Source organism: Manis pentadactyla, chromosome 15, assembly GCF_030020395.1.
Source record: "Manis pentadactyla isolate mManPen7 chromosome 15, mManPen7.hap1, whole genome shotgun sequence".
NCBI lineage: Eukaryota > Metazoa > Chordata > Mammalia > Pholidota > Manidae > Manis > Manis pentadactyla.
The window spans coordinates 63,772,182-63,794,228 of record NC_080033.1 but is presented as its reverse complement, the minus strand read 5'-3'; the positions used below and the strand labels follow the sequence as shown (position 1 = coordinate 63,794,228).

Sequence of the window (22,047 nt, the reverse complement as noted above, 5' to 3'; positions counted from 1 at the left end):
CCTGGATTTCACTTAAATCCAATGACGGTGATTCTGTCTGCTTGCTGCAACATCTGCACGAGTCCCAACAAATGCCCCCTGACAGGAGACAGTGAACAAGGGAGGGACTGTCCCAAATTTAGGCAGTGAATGGATCCCTCATTAGAAGGATCCTCTTTTGGTAAGCACATGTCAGCCCATATTCAAGAAGGCACTATTTTATACTGAAGTACTTATACGCAGAGCCAAATTAGCTTGACTGACAGGTTGAGTCTGGAAACGAAGCTGTGGGATCTTCCATACTGGGAAATTCCCTAGCCTAAAAAATCCCCTCTCCTGAGACTTTGCAATAAGGTTTATACTTAATGATCACCATGTTGAAGCCACTTCCATTCATTTGTACCAAATCAGAGCCATCAAGCCACTAACTCCAGCCAGTCACAGAACTGCTGCCCCTGCCTGCTCAGCGCTACGATGAGCACAAGCAGCAGGCAGCATCTCCCTCGTCTCTACTGGTTCGCAGTTGGGACTGCGGGCTTCCAGGCCTCTTGGTCTGCTAGTAGCAGCTCTGGGTGAAGAGATGGCTTCCCCCTGGATACTGAGATGCCGATCCCCACAGAGAGAGGTCCAAGCTACAGCTTTCAATCTACAAAGTTCTTCGGGTTCAGAATGCTGGTTAAACAAAGGTCAAGGAAAGAAGAGTGTTAGTTTCTCAAGAAGCAACATCCTAATGCTTGCACAGCTCCCTAAAAAAGGGGAAAACAGAGCTGGGGCAAGGGGTACAGGGTACTGGGGGAATGTCCCCAACAGTTCCATATCACGTGCTGTCACAATCCTCCTGTGGCATCCAATTTATCTAAACTTAATCTAGATTGTAGCTTAGAGAATATTGGGTGATCTTACTTTGGAAGGGATTACACCATCTAACGCAGGGGCTGGCACACTTTTTCCATAAGGAGCCAGAGAGAAAGTATGTTGGCTTTCCAGGCCATACGGCTGTCGCTGCCGCAATCACTGAATTTCGCTGTTAACACAAAAGCAGCTACAGGCAAAGTGGAAATAAATGGGTGTGGCTATGTTCCAATAAAACTTTACTTACAAATCAGGCAGTAAATCAGATTTCACCTGTGGGCCAGTTTGCAGACCCCCTAATCTAGACAGCGGAATCCAGTCAGCAGCCATATCTGGTCACAAACTTTAAGTGTAAGAAACAAAGATTTCATGAACTCATTAGTGATACTTTATTCTGACATTCCCTCAGAATCCTTCTCTCATCTTCCATGATCACCCTGATGTTTTTCAGTTGAATTAAGTAAGAGTCCCTCCAATTGTCTTAGTAACGTAAAATACCGAAAATCTAAAATACAGCTATCATATACATCCGGGGGAGAAGACGAGAGAGAACCTGCCTGGAGGCCACTTCGAAGGGAGCGGTGTCTTGGTACAGTCCTGAGGCTCACCAAGGACAGGTGTCCCCCTCCGCACCTGGCTGACCCCTTCTACAGCAGAGAGAGCCTCCTCCCCAGGGGCAATTCCAACAGAGAAGAGCCTTGTGGGGAATTTAGAAATGCAGAAGTCACCTTACTTGTGAATCAGCCTTTGTAAAGCAAATCAGGTCACCTCTGTCTTTAGTCAAGAGTCTGTCAGTCTCAAAATCCATACCAATGTGTTTTGTTCCTGCCCACTCTGCTTCAAAGAGAACATTCACAAGGCTAAAGACTGGACAGTTAATATCAAGAAAGTAGGTTCCCTTGAGTGGCAAAAGGAAAAGTGAACCCCAACACTATCAAAGCTTGGATAGAAGATGACTCGTGAATGCCCAGAAGTCTTGGAAATGAAGATGCCCGATTCATTCCTCATTCACTCATTTCAATTGAAATGGGCAGAAATAAAGTAGATAGCAATTTATACACGGACACGTTCACAGTTCAGAAGGAAGGACTACTTTATCTAGCAGCCACAGCCTGCTTGGTCAAGGACACTTTCTAAGGCAGCCACGCAGTTACAAAACCTAACTTAGTTACAAGAGACAGCCGAACAGCCACATGCCTAACTTCAGCCTCCTTTCTTTAAGCCTGATATCACTGCTGCATTGCAGAAGTTATTTGCAAGGATTTGATTGCCTGGAATTTTCAGGACAATATTATTTCAAAAATTAAGAATGAAAATCTTCAGCACTCACCTAAGGTACGCTTCTCTAGAGAGCAGAGAGGAAATGGGTGAGGTGGCAATGCTGAAGGCAATTTCTGAGGGAAGATCACAGCCGGGGAAACTGCGGTGGAGGGGCAGTGGGGTTGAATAGGAAGAGCTGGTTGCTCTAAAGACCTTCCCCGACATCCCTTCTATCCTGACCTTTACACTGTGCCACCACATCCAGCTAGAGCACAGACACCGGCTGGTGGTGGCCACAGAATGGACTATGGACGTCAGGAAGGAAAAGCCTTCAAAGGCAGGCAGGAACTGTGAAGAGCACAGGGCTTCCTCAGGGAAGTTGGGGGTCCACTCCAATCAAGAGCACATTTATTCTCGATGCTTCAGAATCTCCTTCTCCTTTCTGATAATAAGTAAATATCCAATTAAACACAGCTCTTTGTATATTCTGAACCAACTCTATCAGCCCTGGATTACAATGTCATAAACCTGATGCTGCCAATCTTTGGCCATACCCAAAGGTCTGCTATCTAGTGTCAGAGAAAAGTGTGAACACTTACGCAGAAAATCAGCAGTTACATACCTTACTAATTAAAGGAAAAAATTAGCCATAATATTAAGGGAATGATATAGTTTGGTTAATTTTTTGGTTAACTGAGTGTTAAACAGAGATATTTTACTGGAGTCCTTATGTCCTTATTTTTCCTTAATATTAATCCACACCCTCACACAACAGTAGTCTATGCCATCAACAGCACATTATTCCTTGGACAACTGAAGACCCAGCCACCATTTTTCATGTAGCATCATCAGTTTTGATATCAATGATGATTATACAGAATTTACTGCAATACATAAGTTCAGAAAATTGGACTGCACATAATCCAAGCCAGGATGAGGCTTGACAGTTGATTTTAAATAAATCCCTTTCAGTTTTTTATAAAATTCCATTTGCTTCTGTGCCTTCACAGACAAGGGCAATCAAGAGTTCTGCTCTGAGACTATAGCTCTTAGATTTCAGGCCCTGTGCTATACAATAACTGATACCCTAAGAGAGCATTTTCACTCTTGTGTGTGCCCCAGTGATGCCAGGGAATGTTTCTAGAGGTTCAAGAAGGGGTCACTGAAAATTAAGACACAGAAAGGGCAGAGTGCAGGCAATGCATAGGGATGAGGAGACACCGCTTATGAAAAAGAAGGCCAACGTGGGAGTCGGAAGAGGTCAAAAGGACAGCGAGAACTTGCCAGAAGACAGCCAAATGCAATTCCATTTTTTGTCTTTAAATTAATCTGAAGATGCATATCCTTACTCAAAGCAGTTATTCCTACAGATTCAGATATTGATGTAAATGGACCAAAACAAAATAAGATTAAAGCCATGTGGAGAACTCTCCTACACAAGCCCCAGGATGCCAAAGGAAGGGCACCTCTCAAGCCATCTCCCTCAGGATGGCCACTGCAGTTAAACACTGGCAATTAAGAGGGTTAATTTAGAGGCTAAGACAGGTTTAATTTTCCAACTTGATAAAGAATAAGATCCTGCTCCCAAGGGAAAATGACCAACTGAAACCTACCGTACCCTTTATTCCAAAGTCAAGAGACTGTTGGTCCAATATTCCATTACCAACCAATTTTGGTTTGGATAACCCAGGTAATGGGAGTATGTCCATACACCATGCTGACCAAGTCAGAAACCCTTAGACAGAGCCTGTGTCTCTAATCCTTGAATACCGAAAGAAGTACCATGTTTTGCTAAGTGTTCAGCTTTCAGAGAATTCAAGGTCAGCCCCTTCACGGCTCCCCATGATAACACTGGGATTTTAAAAGAGGCCAGGATTTTAATGAAATGATAGATGAAAAGGCTGTAAGTACATTTTTAAATTAGAGAAACACTATGCAAAATTCCATCATGGTTAGAGTTAGGTGGATTTCATTACAGCAATGGCATAAAACAATAACCCCACCAGCAACTATAAAGCATGGCCTACCTATTCCTGAATTTGCTCCGGTCACTATGACAACTTTGCCAGTGAAGTCCCGGCCCTGGAGTATTTCCATGGCGGTGGTGCTGCCATCATATTTCTGTCTGGTGGTCGGCTTTGTCGGGTTATCATCCACAGTAAATGCCAGTCTTGGGTCCAAATAGGTAGTCCTTTTATTTATATGGCTGCAAAGAAAAGGAGAAGGCAGTGAACCCACAGTAGTGAACACAGGCATTTATAAATATAAGACAGTCTTACAGTTTAGGCTGGACAAACCCCACTTTTCATGCACTAAAAAAGGCTTCTTCTTAACCTCGGAAAGAACTGAGGTTCATTTAGTCTACCTTCTGGCCTATGGAAGGATTACAATCCTGCCTGGAAAGATAGTCATCAAGTCCTTTCCTTCATAACTGCCTGTAAAATACACTTTACAATAGGTGTTGCCTTGTATCCTTAGATCTCAAAAAAGGAGAAGGCTTATGTGTTTTTGTTTTAATTTATGTAAACATGGCTATAAGATCTGTCAGGTACTCTTTTCAGTAGATGTCAAATCTCTTAGCCCTGTGCAAGGGCATAGGCCTGGTAAAGAAGAAAAAAACCTTAAAATGATAAACGTCTTAATGTTAAATATGAACCTGGCCAAGTGTTAAAATTTTAATGATGTTCATTTTAAGACTATTCATACCTCCTACAAGCACCGGAGTTGACCTAATTCTTGCAGAAACAATATTAAAATATATTGGTACATATGGATTAATAGATTCCTTATGTAACAGAATTGTTTACATTTTAAATGTACTCTTGGGATTTGAGATAAAGGTCTCAAAATATCTTAAAAACTATTAAGAACTCTCCAGAAACAGAGAAGAATTCATGATTTAAAATGTATTTGTATTACATGTGTGTGTGTAAAATTACACAGAGTTTAAAATCTATACTCATCACCCTATAAATAAATACTAAGACCCAAGAATATCCCAACTTGGATTTTAATTATTCCTGTGGCTACCAGATAAGCATTTTGATTCCAGTGTTATCCAGAGACACAGTGCAATGCTGTTCTAGAGCTGGTTCACACTGGCCTGCAAGAGCCCGACATGCTTCTCTCTTCCCAACTTCACCTGGGTAGCTTGAAATCAGCTGTGGTGCAGGTATGTACACCACGAGAACGAATCTGGCCTCTCCCCCTAGAGAGCTGGTTGTTAAGCACAACAGACTCAGAGAGGGAAGGTAGGCTAACCAGGGCGGCCAAGTGCCAGCCTGCCTCCCTTAGGGCATTCCGGGTTTTGAATGAGCTAACGCTACAGGTATAAGTGATCAGAATCATGCCTTGCTGATGTTAGGTGCTAGACAGTTACTATTGCTGTTTCTTATTGGAAATTATTCTAAAGATAGTTTTACAGACAAGGATGCTCAAAACATTATTGATAAGTATAGATGCCCATGAATGGGAATTTAACATCAATGTCCAATAGGTAATTTGATAAATTATAAATCTGTACAAAACTCTATAGTTATTAAACTATATCTCTATAGTTATTATCTCTATAGTTATATTATATAGTATATATCTCTATATATACTCTATAGTTATTAAACATCATCTTCTTAAAAATATGTAAGGATATGATAAAATGCTCACAAGATATTTATGTAGAAAAACCAGGTTACTGAACAGTTCACACAGTACATTCCTTAGTTGTTTTAAGGAAAGCATGTGTATAAAACAGAGACTAGAAGAATAAATTCAGAAAGTTTCAAAAGTCCTTTTGATAAGACTACAGTTATATTCTATGTCATATTTTCTTAATGTACATTTACAGTAAAAAATTCTATTAAAAAGCAAAATGGCTCAGAAGAGTTCCTGTGTAGACACTTACTCAACAAAAAAGACTTGTCCGTTCTCATCAGTTTCTTGCTCCCAACCATACGGCAAATCTGAAATGCAAGAAAGACAGGATGATGCTTTTGATGAGCCCCTGACAGCTTGGTCCAGTCGACATGACTCTCTCTTGAAAGAACGCACAGGGTGCATCCCTGCGTAGAGCAGGCACCTGGCACCACCTGTACATGACTTACTGTGGCTCTTGACAATATTATAGGGCAGTTTCGTTTTTCTTAATATGCACGTGTCTCTTCAACTAGACCCTAGACTTCTTGGGCAGGTACCTTCCTACACTTCTATTCCTTGGATCACACACTCACTCAGAAGCACCTACAAGTCATGGCAATCTTTATGGAATCCCATCAAACTTTGATTTGGTTCCATGGAGGAGACTAAGAACAATTTCAGGAAGAGTGCAGCTACAGAAAAACCTAATGAGCTATGAGCCAAAGGCCCCGATTACTGTAATGCTTTTCTAAGACCATTAGAAACCATCCTCACCACTCCGCCCCAAGAGCTCATCACCTCCTTCTGCTGAATCCTACGAGCAACTCAGAGTCCAGTTCCTCGATGGCTCCCTGTCAGAGAGCCTTCCCAGAATGACACAGGGACCTGCCACCTCTCTGACAGTGACAGTTTTCCTATCTAATGAGTGCTTTAAACACACAGTTCTTTGTTTCATGACAATAACATACAAACCTCCTGCTATTCGTTTTCTTTTTCCAGTTTTTGGATGTTCCCATTGAGTCTTCTCTTCAGTGTGACTGTTGAAAAAAAAGAAATCCACAAAACAGTATATAAAGTTACACTCTTAAAAATTAATCAATTACATGTTTTTCTCTCCCAAATAATACTATCTCGCAAGCGTAGTAAAGCCAGACATTCAGAAAAGAAATATTCAGAACATAAATGTTGCTCTTGGCATCAGATAAAATTCTCCTTGGAAGGAGCAGCAGCCTGTGGAAATCTCCTGAAAGCTGGTCCTCATAAGCCAGCTGTGAGCAGGAGGGTGGGGAGGGGGCCTGGGACCACCCGTTGTGGGTCCGCCCTAGGAAGCTCACTGAATCATTCAAAACATTTAGAGAGGTGGTTAGCATGTTTTATTCCAGCACAGACTGACAAACTTCGATGTTCTCTACAATGCTGGTATTTAGGATCCTTACATACAATACTAATATTTTTAAATGTCTGTTCTTTCCACATATAACTTCAAAGTCTTTTAAGCACTGTTTCCTATTTGCTCCCAAGAAGTAAGAGTAAGACAGCCCCACAGGTCACCCAGCTGCACACCTTTGGTCAAGTTACTCAACTTCAGAGCCTCAATTTCCTCATCTGCAAAATGGAAATAATCCTACTACTGATCTCAGGGGAACACTAAGGATACTGTATATAAAGGGCAGAACACAGAACCTGGCACATAAATCAGCTCTCTAAAGAGTTGGCAATCATTTTAAATAAATCAAATACACACATGAGTCTCATGTCTGCACCAAACTTAACATTTTATCTCAGAAGAGCACACAAAGTTTTAATTAAAATCGTGAGCCAAAAGACAGGAGACACGTGTCAACAGGTGATAACTATGAGGAAAACACAAAATGACTTAATCAGGGAAGCAGCTGGATGTTGCCAGAGGCATTCAAAGGAAGGGTGGATTTCCATACTCATGCCGAAGGAGAAAACAGTATTTAATCACTGACATCTAGATGGTGAAATGTGAGTATTCTGAATATTACCATAGGGAAGGGTAGTGTACCCCTATTATTTGAAAGAGACTAAATATAAAAAACATGAATTTGCTGAAAATGTTACAAGTCACAAGCAACGCCTTTCCAGGCACTGCTGGCTTCTGGTCTGTTTTTGCAAACTCCCAGTGGCAGGGCAGGGGCACTGAGGGCAGTGGACTCAAGAGGCCAAAGGCCTGAGCTCCTCTCTGCCTCTATTCAGTCAGGCAGTCCCCCTGGCCCCACACCGCCCTCACACTGCTGCAGGAAAGAGACATGCCTGTGACACTGACTGATGAACAATTAAATCACTGTACGGCAGCTATCAACAGGAAGAACCACTTCCCACCTGCACATGACCATCATCAAATCCTACGGGCGAAAAGGGAGGCCCTATGAGAGGAAGGCTCACAGCCCACAGCAGGCATACTGGGAGTAGAGGATACCCAGGCCTGCATCCAGGTGAACCCTCGGGAACTCAGCCCTGAGCATGGCCCACAGAAGGTGCCCAAATGCAAATGAAGGAATTAATAAATGTTTTCCAAAGGAGCTGTAAAACTCACTAGAACTTTTTCCTTCCTATCCTGAAAGACTTAGAAACAAAACATTGTCAACCCATGTTCTTGACATTGACAGAAAATACCCAAGCCAGGCTTTCTTACCATCAGCACCCTTAACATTTGGGCCAGATGGTCCAGGGCTGCAGGGTCCACCTTGCAGCACTAGCAGCATCCATGGTTTTCACCTACTAGAGGCCAGTATGCCACCGGCGACAGCTGTGGCAGGGTCCCTGGAGGGAACCCAGGGCCTAACTGGAGTAAGATAAGTGTCATTTGGTAGTGAGGACTTCAGAGTCAGAGGGCCCATGTTTCCTGGCTCTCCCACTCACCAGCCATGTGCCCTTTAAGGGTTAACTGCCCCGTGCCTCAGTTTCCCCATGCATAAAAAGGGGATAATAGCACCTACTTCTTGGAGTTACAGAAGACTGAATGAGTTGACGTGTGAAAAACCAAGAATGGTGTATTTCACATAAAGTATTATTTTAAATAAATACTTACATATAAACATTAATTAAAAGGTGTTTTTAATTGTAACCTAAAATGACTTTTTAATTAACAGAAAACACATGTCCCCAAAGTGCCATCTCATCCTCCCTTAAAGAGAAGCCCTCTTTCACTTTTTTCAACATGCTTTTTGTCATTTAAAGACATAATTAACAGTGATCTTAATTTAAACCAAAGGAATAAAAATTAAATTAAATTCATGCCACATTACATGGATATCTCTTTCAAGTATGCTCCTCTGAAGTTTTTTTTGAAGTACAGTTACTTAAGTGAGCTCACAGATCCAGGGCCGGCACTGCGGACGAGGGAATCCTCTCCCCGCAGGACAAGGCCCGCTGTCCCTCTGGCTGCTAAGAGGCCTGGGCTTCCATCGCCGCCTCCTGGTTTGGGCAGAAGAGCTGCTCTGGGCCATGCCAGGGAGGGGAGAAGGGCCTGCCGCTCTCTCTGGTGACAAATCTGTCCTCAGGGGTAAGAATGTCCTTTCGCTGAGCATCCAGCCTGGTGGGCCCTGCAGCCATGACATCTGTGCTTCTGAGGCTTATGAGACACCACGGGGCACCTGGGAAAGTCAGAGGGGCCAACAGAACCCACACAACAGCCGAGGGGCAAGGCTGTAGGAGGGGGGCTCCCGCAAGACCCCAGACCTTGGGTACGGCCCTGATGCAAGAGGAGCAAGATCATTTGGAAAATGGAAGACTGGTAGAGCAGCTTCCTGATCGCCCATTAGCAGTTTCCCAGATCCCAAGAGGACAAGTGACCCTTCTAGAATCAGGAGCGGAAAGAAGGGCCAGGATGTTTTCAGAGACATATCGGTACCACTGAGTTCCCTGGCCATGGACTCCCCAAAACCTCAGAGAAGTTGGCTGGGGTGTGCAGACCTATTTAGTGAAAGAAAAGCCCCAAGCCTGGACACCCTGGGATGCCATCAAGAAGGAAGCTGATGGGAAAAGCCACCCAACGAAAGGTAAGTGTGGATAAAATGAGAATTCCTGTGGCCAGGATTCTCACCTGGCCCTGGTTGGCTAGCTCACTGCACACCTGTGGGCAATACATGGCTGTTGACTATATAAAAAGAGCTCCGCCCAGTGCTTTGGGCGCGACACGGTGGCAGGGCTGCAAGGCTGCAGGAGAGCAGAGCAGAGGCTGGAGTGGTGGCAGCGCCGAGAACAGAGGCCCAGAGGATGGCTGCGTGGGACGGCTGTGCAGACAGAGGGACCCAGGGGCAGAGACCGGCTTGCTGCCTGCAGACTCGCTCTGAGTGAACGGGATTCTAGTGACTGAACTGCCACCTGGAAATAAAGTTGGGTATAACCCTTTCACCCCAAGAACGTTTTGCTGTCATTTTCTTTGGTCACATTGAATCCATAGCAAACTTGCCCGGGGCTGAAACCCATTGGTAAGACAGTAAGACACAGGGGAATTACATCAGGGTGAGCAAGGGGGCCTCCAGACCTAATTAATGCCAGGCTCCAGGCAAACTTGAAGGGAAGCCAAGGAGTGGAGGGCCAAGTGGCCAGAACGAGGAGAGCCCCCACGGAGAGGAGGGCTCCGAGAGCCAGGAAGGGGTTGTGTACACTTCCACCTTCCTGGGGCCTGGCAGGCCACCTGCCCAGGCCCTGGGCAAATCTTCACTAGATGAATTTACTCATTACACATGTCTCCTGGGTGCTAAACACCAGAGAATAACAAGAGGTTAAGAAAAAGCCCCTGCCTTCATTAAGTTTACAATCTACGGGGGGAGAGCAGGGACATGGAAGAATGTGCCTCAGATAACCACAGAAAAGGCTACGTACTACGAAGCAGATAGCCAGGTGCTGCAAGAAGGGTGCAGGGGTGGCCTACAAGGGAAGGTCTCTTGGGCAGTGACATTTAAGCCCAGCACTGAGGATGAACAAGCCGTTCATGCCAAGACCTCCAGGCAGAGGGAACAGCAGGTGCCCATTCAGGAGGTGCCCAGAGCACCAAAACGGCCTAAGGGCTCCCTGCTGCTAGAGCTGTCCCTTCAATTCTCCAGCACCAGGAAGCATTTTTCAAAGACACAAATCTGATGTCACCTGCTGGCTCCAAGCCTTCAGTGGACCCCTGGGACTTGACAAAAGAGCCCCATCTCCTCCACAAGACACAGAACAGCCTCCATAATCTGGGTCCCTTCTCCTCTGCCTCATTCTTCATGCTCCAGCTACCACACCAGACCTCCACTTTCAGTTTCCTCTACCTGAGCTGCCCGCTGACCCACCCACCTCTACCTGTACTCTAAGGCACACCTCAGGTGCCAACTCTCCCAGGACAACTCACCTGCGGTGCCCTGACCTATCAACACCACAGGCTAGCAGGCTGCTGCCCACTACTCACTACATGTCACTCTGCCATCTCAGATCAGGCACTCATTAAGGGTGGCACCTGAATCTCAATTCATCTTGGTATAACCAGCGCCCAGCAAAGAGCCTGATAAGATCCCAATGTGTCTTGAATGAACTCAACTATGTTTTGTGTTTTTTTTTCTATTTTTTTTCAACCAAACCACCAAGACAGCAGTTCACAACCTTGGGTAGCCTGGAACTGCTTGGGAAGATTTTACAACAGACTCATCCAGGGCATAGGGCCCAAACCAATTAAATGAGAGTCTCTGGAGGTGGGGCCAAGGAAAAGGTATTCTTAAGTTTTCCAAATGTTGAAAATCACTGATGTACACCCAGGCTTCTCAAAGCTGAGCGATAACCTGCCTCACCAGAAAGCCTAAAAAACACAGATTCCCCACAATGGCTGTCTTCTGCATGAGCGTCTCTGTGGAGACTTGAAATCTTTATGTCAGTCCTCAAGTGATTCTAATACTAGGCCTAGGAGATGCTGTCACAGCCTCAGAGAAAGCAGCAACGGCTAACAATTACAGAGCACTGAGTACTTACTACATCTGTGCTAAGTGCTTTGGGTACAGTGCCTGACCCAAAACTCTATCAACCCATTTTACAGATGAGAAAACCGTGACCGAGGATTCTTACACTGGTCCAAAGTTACACAGTAAGGCATGGGAGAATGGGTCAGCTAGTATTTACAAAACTTCCCTTGAAAACTACAGTGAAAGCTACATTATATACAGACATAGGTACATATATACACACACACATATATATATGTATACATACAGCTGTATTAGGACATTTGTTAAAATACATATTAGGTCCCCATCACAGAGCCCCAAGGAGGGCGCTGAGTTTACGCGTTCTTTTCTGATTTTTTTTTTTTGGAGGAGGGAGTAAGGCTCATTTGCCATCATCGCACCTTGCAGAGCTGCCTCCTGAACGGCAGAGGGCGCGCCTGGGCGCCGCCAGGTGAACCAAGCTTGACCAGGCCCAGAAAGGTCCCTCCTCGGGATCCTGGAAGCCTTCCCTCCGAAGCTTTAACAACCACGGTCGCTTCGCCCAGCTGGAACGCGGGCCCGCGCCGCGCCCGCACTTGAGGCCATCAGGGATCCGGGTGCGTCCCCCTCCAGGTGAGTCCCAGGCCCGGCGCCCCCCGCGGCCCCCTTACTTTGCATAGTAAACCCAGCCGTCCTTGGTGGTTCTCTGCTCCCAGCCCGGGGGCAGCTCGTCTTCGCTGTCCGTGTCGTCCAGGCCCGCGTAGCGCAGGGCTGCCATGACGGTAGAGGAAGCGCTCGGTCACCCGCGCGCTCCGCCGCCCGCGGCCGGGTTTCCGCGCCTAGGAACTCACTCCCACTTCAACCGAGCGCCGCGCGCGCCTGGACCCAAACGCTCGCGCCTGCGCACTGCGCCGCCCAGAGCCGCTCGGTCGACCGGGTAGCGGTTATCCAGTCTCCGGAGTTTCGCAGCCTCAGGCGTAAATGGGGCGGGGCCTGAAAGGGCTCACGGTGACGGCACCAAGGAGGTAGCACTGCCGCTTGGTTGGAAGTAAAAGACGGCACCCACTGTGTGGCTCTGGAAACGGAGCTGAGCTTCATCAACCTCTCGGCCGCTGGAAAGGGGCGTGGACATCCAGTCACGGTCCAAGGCTCCGCCCGTTGCTGGGTGACCCATTATCACTTCCGCATTGTTCGGGCCAATCCTACGGGAGCTCCGGCAAGTGGCATCCTGGGAAATGTGGTCCGGGCCTCGCCGGAATAGATCCTGGAGAGGAGGGACGAGGCTGGTGGTTTTCCGGCCTCTGACCTCTTTAGGGCATCCTGAAGAGTGAATGTTCATGCCCAGAAGCCTCCCAGAGGGTTCCATCACCCAGGCTGGCCAACAAGTTCCGTTGAGCATGTAAACTCAACGTGAAAAAAATCTGGGGAAAGTGCAAATTCCAATTCAGCGTTACAGGGATATCTATTGATCAGGATTTCTCTGCCCTAGGCCTCAGAAGCATGCAAACCTACTCGGGAAAAATTACATATTTTAAGGGGCCGGGTGGGGCGCAGAGTTGCCTTTTGTCTTCTTCAGGTCCTGAAACTGATATTGCCTCAGGATTCTTAATCTGCATGCTCTCTAGGAAAGAGACTCACTTTCCTTTGAAGTTACCCAAAGAAAAGCTAATTTAATTAAAGCATATTTTAGTTTTAGCAGGCCTGCTATCCCATCTCAGACCTATCAAAACATCATTCTTTCCAAGTCCACGTAATTTAAAGTAAGCTACCATTAATTTGACACTCTAATGCTCGCCGCAATTTAACCTCTTGCCTGTCACCCAAGCCAAATTACTCTTTTTATATGAATAGGAAATTAGGCTGCAAAGTCCCCTAATGGTAGCGAGGAGGATAAAGGAAGTCAAACTAATTAGCCTCAGTTTCTCCAATCATTATCAATAGCTCGGCTCAGATCAAGAACTGATTGCTTGCAGTTATCTTGGGTCCTTAAGAATTGTTTTTGTAAAGGCAACTGAGTCATCTTGACTGTTAGTGAGGTTAAAAAAAAATTCAATGTGTGGATATACAACTGCACACCAGATGGCCCTATCTGCACACAGTTTTAAAAGCTAAAGCCAACTCCTGACAAAGATTTCTACATTTGAAATGCCTTTTCTTTTTGACTGATCACTTCTGCAATAACTGCCAATTTATTAACATAAGATTGATTGGTTTTAGCTGAAAGCAATTGGGCATTACTCATGCAGTGGGCACAAGTTTTAGTGTAACATTCCTGGAGCCATGTTTCTTTAGTTCATTTTCATAACCATGATGATGGCCATCATACACACAAACACCCCAACAATCTGCAAACATGCTTTCCTTTAAGTCACCATTCTTTGGGAAATTAAACCTTATGTTTTGGAGCCAAACTCAATATACTAACGAGCACTGGGAGGCTCCTGGCTCTTCTGCTAAACTTCTCAAGGGAGGTAACCAATAAGGAAGAATATTGAACAGGATTCTTAAAGGAAACTCCTGGTCAGTGTGGCCTTATGTAGGAAGGTGTGTTTGTGTTTTACTTATTTGTTCAAAGACACAGAAAGTGGAGAAAAAATCACACTGTGTCTCTAAGAAAAATCTGGAAAAATGGAACATCCCCTGTACTCAAACATCAGTCAATTAGGAAAATACCAAGAGACATACAAAGAGCTGTGGCTTGAGAATTCTAGAAGAAGTCTGAACCAAGACCCACAGGTACACAGAGACAAGGGAGAGAGTTTGGGTGGCAGGGTTTCCTGTAATTTATCTTTGGAATCGAACTCAGCTAATGTATTTGCAAGCAGTGTGTGACAGGTGGCCAAGTCACTTCATGTTCCTTGTTCCATTATCATCAGCCCAATTTTGCAGACAAGGAAACTGGGTCACGAGGAATTTAAGTAACTTGCCCATGGTAACCTGGTGAGCAAGAATCAGCAGGAGCTGGGTTTAAAATCCAAGCCAGGGTACTAGCCCCAAACTCATGCTCTGAACCAACTGCCCCTGTGCAGCCTTTCCAGAACAGGGGCCCTCATGCAGATGCCCAGTGGTTTTCACTCGTCCATGGAAAATTGAGAAAAACAAAGTAAAAGAAGTGAATTTTTCATAGAGCTAAATACATCCCACTGAATGTACTGTCCTTTTTTTCTGAGGTTACATAATTTTTTTATTTTCTGGTGGTCTATATTTTTCCTTTTTCCCAACATGTTTCATTATGAAATTTTTCAAACATCCAGAAAAGTTAAGAGTATAATGAATGTCTTTATAACACCCGCAGCACACACACCTAGCTACAGTAATTGTTAACCTTCTGTCATATTTCTTGAAAGAGAAAGAACTTGATTCCCTGAAGCATGAGGAGGAAAGGATTTTGTTTTATTGTGGAAGTCCTCAGGAGTAAGTAACAGTGTCCACTTTCTCCTATGCCACAGGCATGCACTCTCCCCTGGGGAGCATATCACCTCCATTGCAGTGACTTCTGGAAATCAGACCCCTACGTTTGGAATTTCATTTGTTTCATCTCTATTTAAAGGCCTCAAGCTTTAACATAGCTTCACTGCACTGTATAACTGCTACCTTGATATCATTCACAAAATTCTGTTTCAACCTAACTTCATTCCCAGCTACTTTATTAAATGTTGTATCATTAAATGCTAGCTCTTATCACTGTTATTTTATCATTAAATATTAGCCAGTGTCATGTTATTATTGATAATGAGAACTGGACTGTAAAAACTTTAAAATTCAACCATGAAGCACAGCTCTTGTCTAGATCTGACTTTAACCATATGCATAATCTTAGGAAGCCTTTTACAAGCATCACAGCGTACACCATTGTGACAAACATGTAGAGTGGGTATCATTAGCTCCACTCTATAGAAGAGATAAACTGAGACTCAGATTAGCAAATACAGCAAAGATTTGGCAAATGACAGAGCAGAGACAGCTCCCAGTTCTCTCCGTTCTGAAATCTGTGCTGTATCTTTAATCACCTTTGCTCTACTGCTTGCCGTGTCTTGCACAGAAAACCTGAGCTTGGCAACCAAATGAACTGTGTTTATTTGCGCTCATGGAAGCTAACAGCAGATTTGTGGTAAATTCTTTTAGAAAGTACAGAATAACATACTCTCCCTGACAACCTGGCACTGCCTCTCACCCTGTCCCACAGCTCCTCCATAAAGGGAAGCTGATCAGGATGAGCTGCTGAAAATGCAAATCAAAACAGCCACTCCCTTACATGAAAATATTTTCCTGAGGATGTAAAGTAAAACTGGCGGTGGCCTCTGGGCTAGAGAACATTTCAGAAAAGCAGCCGTGAGAGGAAGGCTTTCACTGTATTTGTAATTTGTGCATGAATTAAGCATTCTTAAAAAACAATTTCCATTAAATGCATGAATGAATACATAAATAAGACAAACATTTTCTTGGCTCCCCTCTCCCAGGCCTTTACTCCCACGATGGTATCAAGTGCAAGTTCTGCAGCCTGATTTCTGTCAACAGTTACTGTTTCCATTTACCTCCCTCCCCTTCTTGTACTGGAGGACCTTAGTATGTACACACGCACGGCTTGCCTCATGGGGTTCTCTTTGCCTCCAACGCCCTCACTTCCTTCAAGTGCATGATTCCTACCGTCCTTGCACACTACTCTGTGTGTGTGTTAAGACCTGCTTGGCAGCCTGGCAATACCTATGGTTCCTTTCTCAGGATAATGTCTTTTAGTCTATAAAATAACATTCATAGAATTACAAAGATAAGTATATTACAATAGAATGATTAAAATATTACCAAAATTGTTATATAATAATACCTGTACTTCATGAACCACACATGAAATAACAAAGTCTGGTGGCAGGTCTGTCAATCACCATAGTTTTGAAGTACTGCTGAGCAGAAACCATATTTCAAGATATCTGCAACAATAGTCCTCTGAGAAAAAAATATCTGTGATTTCTACTGGTGACAAAGTCGCAGATGTTGCTAATACCACAGATATTAGTTTCCCACATTCATAACTGAAGGAAATGCTACATTTTAGTCACAGGTTTATGAAAATCAAGAAGCACCATTCCTCTACCCAAGGCCACAGACTTCTTGAGTTTGGTCCATGGGTCCCAGGTTATGAATCCTTGTTCCCAGCTTGGCTGTTGCAGACGTCACTTCTACCAGAATGTCTTCCTTGAATCCCCAGCAAAGCTAACTGACCTTTGTGGCAGCCAGTCTCTGAGACGACCCCATGATCCCCACCACCTGATGTTCTTGCTCTTGCACGGTCCCCTCCACACTAAACAGGGCTGAATCTGTGTAATAAGTAGAATGTCATGGAAAGGACAGAGGACAGAATGTGATTTGCAAGATTACCTCACAAAAGACATTGTGGCTTCCTCCTCACTCTCCCTGGATCACCTACTCTGGGGAAACCAGCCGCCATGACGTGAGGGCACTCAAGGAACTGAGGTCTCCTGCCAGTATCTCCTTGCTAGCTGCAGGTGAACCGTCTGAGAAGCAGATCTTACAGCCCTGATCACCTCACATGCCTGAGGCTCGACTGACATCCTGATGTCACTTCATGAGAGACCGTGAGCCAGAACCACCCTGCTAAGCCACTCCTCAATTCCTGGCGCTCAGAGCCTGTGTGAAATAATAAGTATTTGTTGTTGTTTTATGTTTGGGGTAATTTGTAAGCAGCAATAACTAATTACTATAACGAATACACCTTCCTTTTGTCCTCACCTCAGTAGAATCACATACTTCCCTCTCATATAGCATTTAGCATGTAATATTAAAACTGTCTGGTTAAGTCTGTCTCCTCCTTGTCTGTGAGAACCATCATTAGATTAAATGTGGGCCCAGCTCCATGCACCCTGGAATCCTTGGCATCCAGCATGAAGACATAAGTCAAAGCTTATCAAACACCAAAGGATGGACTGTGTTCCCCCCTCCCATATCTCAGACTGATGGGGATTGCATTAGACCTCAGTATCTCCATCAGGAAAGTGGGGGTACTGCTGATGCTTACCTCTTGAAAGTGAGGTAAAAATTACATAATCCACATAAATAGGCCTCACTCAGTGATCACCGCTGCTATTATTTGTTAATATAGTCACTGTGGGTTCCCTGAGCTTGTTTTTTATCTAATGGGGCTAATAGGGCCCACTGAAAAATAAGAGCTAACATTTATCAAGCACCTACTATGTCTCAAGCACTGTGTTTAGCACTTACTAAGAGTTATGTCTTTCTACCAGCCATTCTAGCAAGTAGATGCCATTATTATCCCCACTTTACACAGGAAGAAATTAGGGTTGAGAGGTAAAACTTGCTCCCAAATCAGAGCAGGACCAGAGCTGCCTAGGACCTAGTTTATTCTGACTCTCCACCATGGCTGTATATACATCGCAGGCTCCAAATGAAATCATGGTTGTGAACCTGTGAAATGTAAAATGCCACTTTCAAACAAAGGACCCTTGTGGCTCTGTGCCTTGGAACTGCCAGAGAGGTGAAGGGATGAAGAGAGACGTTTGGGAGAAGACTTCCGCTGCCCAGTTTATAAAGGGCATCTCATTTCATCCCTCAGCTGCCCGCCGAGTAGAGAAGGCACTACCTCTTCGTTACACCGACAATTACACTAAGACTGAAGAAACAAAATCCCATGGCTGCAGTTATTTCCAAGCTAGTCCTGGAGCCAGCAGTCCTAATAAGGGCTTAGCACAGTGCTAGGTGTTCCAGACTCCAAAGCTGAGGAAATTTCAAGTACAGCATTTATATATTAACTGTCAGTTCACAAGGCTCTGGTTAATCATAAGGAGAGAGATTCAAAAAGCTTACTAAACCTAGATAACATGGATCCCTAATATAGATTGGTGTCTTGAGTGAAAGACACATGTTAAAAACCTAAATGAGGATTATCTTGAAAGTAAGGTGCATGCCTGTCTGGCCCACCTTTCCTCCTTACTGCCAGTTGAAAAATGGATATGATGTCCAGGGTGCAAGCAGCCTTCTTGGACCATGAGGTGAAGGTCACACCCGGGGAAGTGAAGAAAGCTACCGAGAGGCTGGGTCCTTGACAACTTTATGGAACTCTCATGCCAACTCTTCACTCTCCAGTCCCATGTTTATATGAAAGGAATAATGTGTTTAATTTTCTAGTTAAGTTGGGCATTCTGCCCTTGAACCAAACCTAATCCAAAAAGTCATGCTACACGTGTCTCTTGCTTCCCAGATTCCAAAAAGTTCTTCCTATAAACTTCTCTCCTTTACTCTTTGTCCTTCTATACTCATTTTTTAAAGCAAAGTAAAAGGTACTTCTTGTCATTTTAGTAGCTCTGAGGAGAAAGTGGCTATAAAGGTAGATGTCCAGTCTCTATATTTGATCAGAAGTCTGCCCTTATGAGATCTGGGGGGAAATTTAATAACATAATGAATAGAAAGTTCTGAGTATAAAGCCTAGCGCAGGGCAGGTACACAGGAACTAACAGTCCTTATTATGGCTCTCCCATTATCATTATTACCATTGTTACCATTTATAAGGCTTTACCTGGTGCTCATATCTGAAGGTGACACTACCATGCCATTTAAAGAAAAAAAAAAGACCCACACCATGTGTACGGCTGTAGCTGTGCTCATCTAAATCAACACACATTTGTTATTTTTTCATAAATCAAGAGAGTATTTGTAGTGGCAGGGGATTTAAATAGCCTGATTTAGCTCCTTCAGGCTACAAAGCATGTTTTGTTAATCTAACAGAAATAAAATGGACCATATGCAAAACTGTCATTCCCCTGCCATCTCATGGGGTAGGTACTTGGAACTGCAATTAAATTCTGACAAAAGAGTTCAGAGGGGGGTGTAGTGGGTCTGTTCCTCACTGCCGTGTGTGTGTGTGAGTGGGACAGAGGTGGCAGTGGGGCAGCCCAGGTGCCAGGGGTCCTAGAGCTGGAAGAGACTGTACTTGAACCTTCATATCACCTCCTATTTGCAGAAGGTACTTGGTAAGAATCTTAACTTTGACCTCCATGTCATCAGTTGAAAACATGAGGATAATTTATTTCCTTCCCATTCCAAGCTACAAATCTCCTCTAAAAAAAGAAATTCCTAATCTTCTCGTCTTTGCCCTTTTCTTTGTCCTGATGCTTTCTGCATCTCAGTGACCACTCATCATAGCCCTGCCATCCAGTTGGAGGCAGTATGTGCATGCAAGTCCAGCTCTGGCATTGGCTGGGTAATATGTTAGACCTCAGTTTCCCCATCCGAAAAATGGGGATAATGTTAATGCCTGCCTCTTGGGGGTGAGGTAAAGATTACATGAGAGAATGCCTGTGAAGTGCTTAGAACAGAGACTGCTGCATAGTAAATATAAAAAGCTGTGAACAAATGATGTTAATGTTGCAGGCCCTGTACTAAAAACTATATTTGGGTTATTTAATGATCACAAAAAGCTTATGAGGTAGAGGCTGTTATTTTCTCTATGTTGCCAATGAGATGTAAAAGGCTAGTAACTTTCCTAACTCAATTACAGATCGTAAGTGGTGGAACTTGGATTTGCATCCAGGCAGCCAGCCCCACAGGCCGGGTCATACACCAGTCTCCAGTGCCAATCTGCATTAGCTGTGCGCTAAAAAGGTAACTAACTCAATTGTTGAACTTTCTTCTGTTTTTTGCATCAGTTTTAAATCACTGTGAAATTACTATACTCATTTTCTGTGCCAAGCCAGGAAAAATCTCTAGCTGGTTAAAGAGATGGGAAATAGGAGCTAATATTACTCAGTTCTCACTAAGCACACTAGACACATAAAGTCACTGAAGCTCACCACAACTCTATGAAGAATGTACACTGTTAAAACTTCTCCTTATACAGTTGTGAGAACAGAGGCTGTAAGAAGTTAAGTATTAATAGCGGCAAATAGCAGAGTTCTGCATGCCCCAACTCATACCAGGATGTCATAATGCCTCTGCAGACATGGTCCCTACCCTTAAGGAATTTATCATCTGCCCAGGAAGACAGCCCCTTGAACCTGCTGGCCCTACTTGTGCCCTTGTTACCTCTCCCCTCTACTCCCCCACTTCGATCCTCAGGGGTACATTCTGAACAAATACTCAGAAACCGCCCCTGCACAGCCACGTACACAACCCCACCCATGTCAAAGCTGAGCATGCGAGTTGCTTCTCCCTCCATGGTGCCCACTGCCTTCACCATGAATGTAGTCGGAGGTGCCTGCCGTGGGAAGCCGTGCGTACTGGAGACACCGTGCATCCCCCACATGGGGCTCAGTGTCCATTGTGAGAGCGTTGCACGCTTGGTGGAAGATGGTCTCCATTATCCACAGGGAGAGGCCAGCAGACCAGAGAACCTGGGTCAGAATATCCATCGTGCAGGCTGACAAAAATATTTCCCAGCATGATTTTAACAGCAGGCCAAGAAACTAAGTTCCTCACAATGGGTGCTGATGAATTAAGTAGACATGATAACTAAGCAGTTACTGAAAGTTTTGTTTGTAAAGGAAGTAATAATAAGGACAATGCTTAGGTACAATCTATATGTGGTTCTTAACTCTGTGTTGATCAACCTCTAACTGAAAAAAGTGACACCAGTGTCCCATGACTTTGTCTCCAATAAAAATCAGGGTATTTTCACATGACGTGACAGTAGTTGCAAAACCCTCAAACCACTGTTTGTGCCCATCACTTCTTTGAAATTCACCAACTTATTAGAACTTAGAGGTGAAGAGGATAAGGGGCTCAAATTCCAATTAAAAATAAGTAAGTCATGGGAAGGTAATGTACAGCACAGGAAATATAGTCAATAATACTGTGACATCTTTGTCTGATGACAGATGGTAACTATACTTGAGGTGAGCATTTTGTAATGTATACAATTGTCAGATGACTATGCTGTACACAGGAAACCCATATAATATACTGTATTTTATCTCAATTAAAAAACTACTTCAATTTTAAAAAAGGAACTTAGATCTTATATCATGCATTATTAAGACAGTACATATATTCTGTATCACAGATATTTTGGAAATACTATGAAACTATATTTCAGTATCAGTTTTTTTGTTATCCCATGCATTTATTTTATGCATTTTAAAACATAATCCTGAGAAGGGTTCTGGAGGATTCATCAGACTTCCAAAGTGCTCCGTGTTGCAAAAGTGGTTAAGATTTTATGTAAATTTTACATAGATAAATTTGTTTCTGACAGTCCTTCCTGTGAAAGAACCACCTATTTTTTTCTCTCCTCATTATTGAGATGAGCTGAGGAAGGAGGGTAGGCAAAGATCACACAGGAGGTGGCAGAACTGGCCTCTGACACCAGCCCCCAGCTCTTAACCATAATGTTACGCTGCCTCTTAAGATGTGGTCCCTGCCCCTAAGGAATTTATAA

The 22,047-nt window shown here is 44.1% G+C and overlaps 1 protein-coding gene across 1 annotated transcript in view; it reads right to left on the bottom strand.

Moving 5' to 3' along the window:
- The window catches only part of WWOX (WW domain containing oxidoreductase), a 312,554-nt gene extending 299,847 nt beyond the window's left edge, over positions 1 to 12,707 (bottom strand). Inside the window, exons 1-4 of the mRNA XM_036909332.2 lie at positions 12,314 to 12,707; positions 6,697 to 6,761; positions 5,993 to 6,050; positions 4,119 to 4,297 (exon numbers count right to left, since the gene is read on the bottom strand). Coding sequence (XP_036765227.2) covers positions 4,119 to 4,297; positions 5,993 to 6,050; positions 6,697 to 6,761; positions 12,314 to 12,420 — 409 coding nt within the window. The 5' untranslated portion in view covers positions 12,421 to 12,707. The remainder of the gene's footprint in view (positions 1 to 4,118; positions 4,298 to 5,992; positions 6,051 to 6,696; positions 6,762 to 12,313) is intronic.
- Positions 12,708 to 22,047: the final 9,340 nt, after the last annotated feature.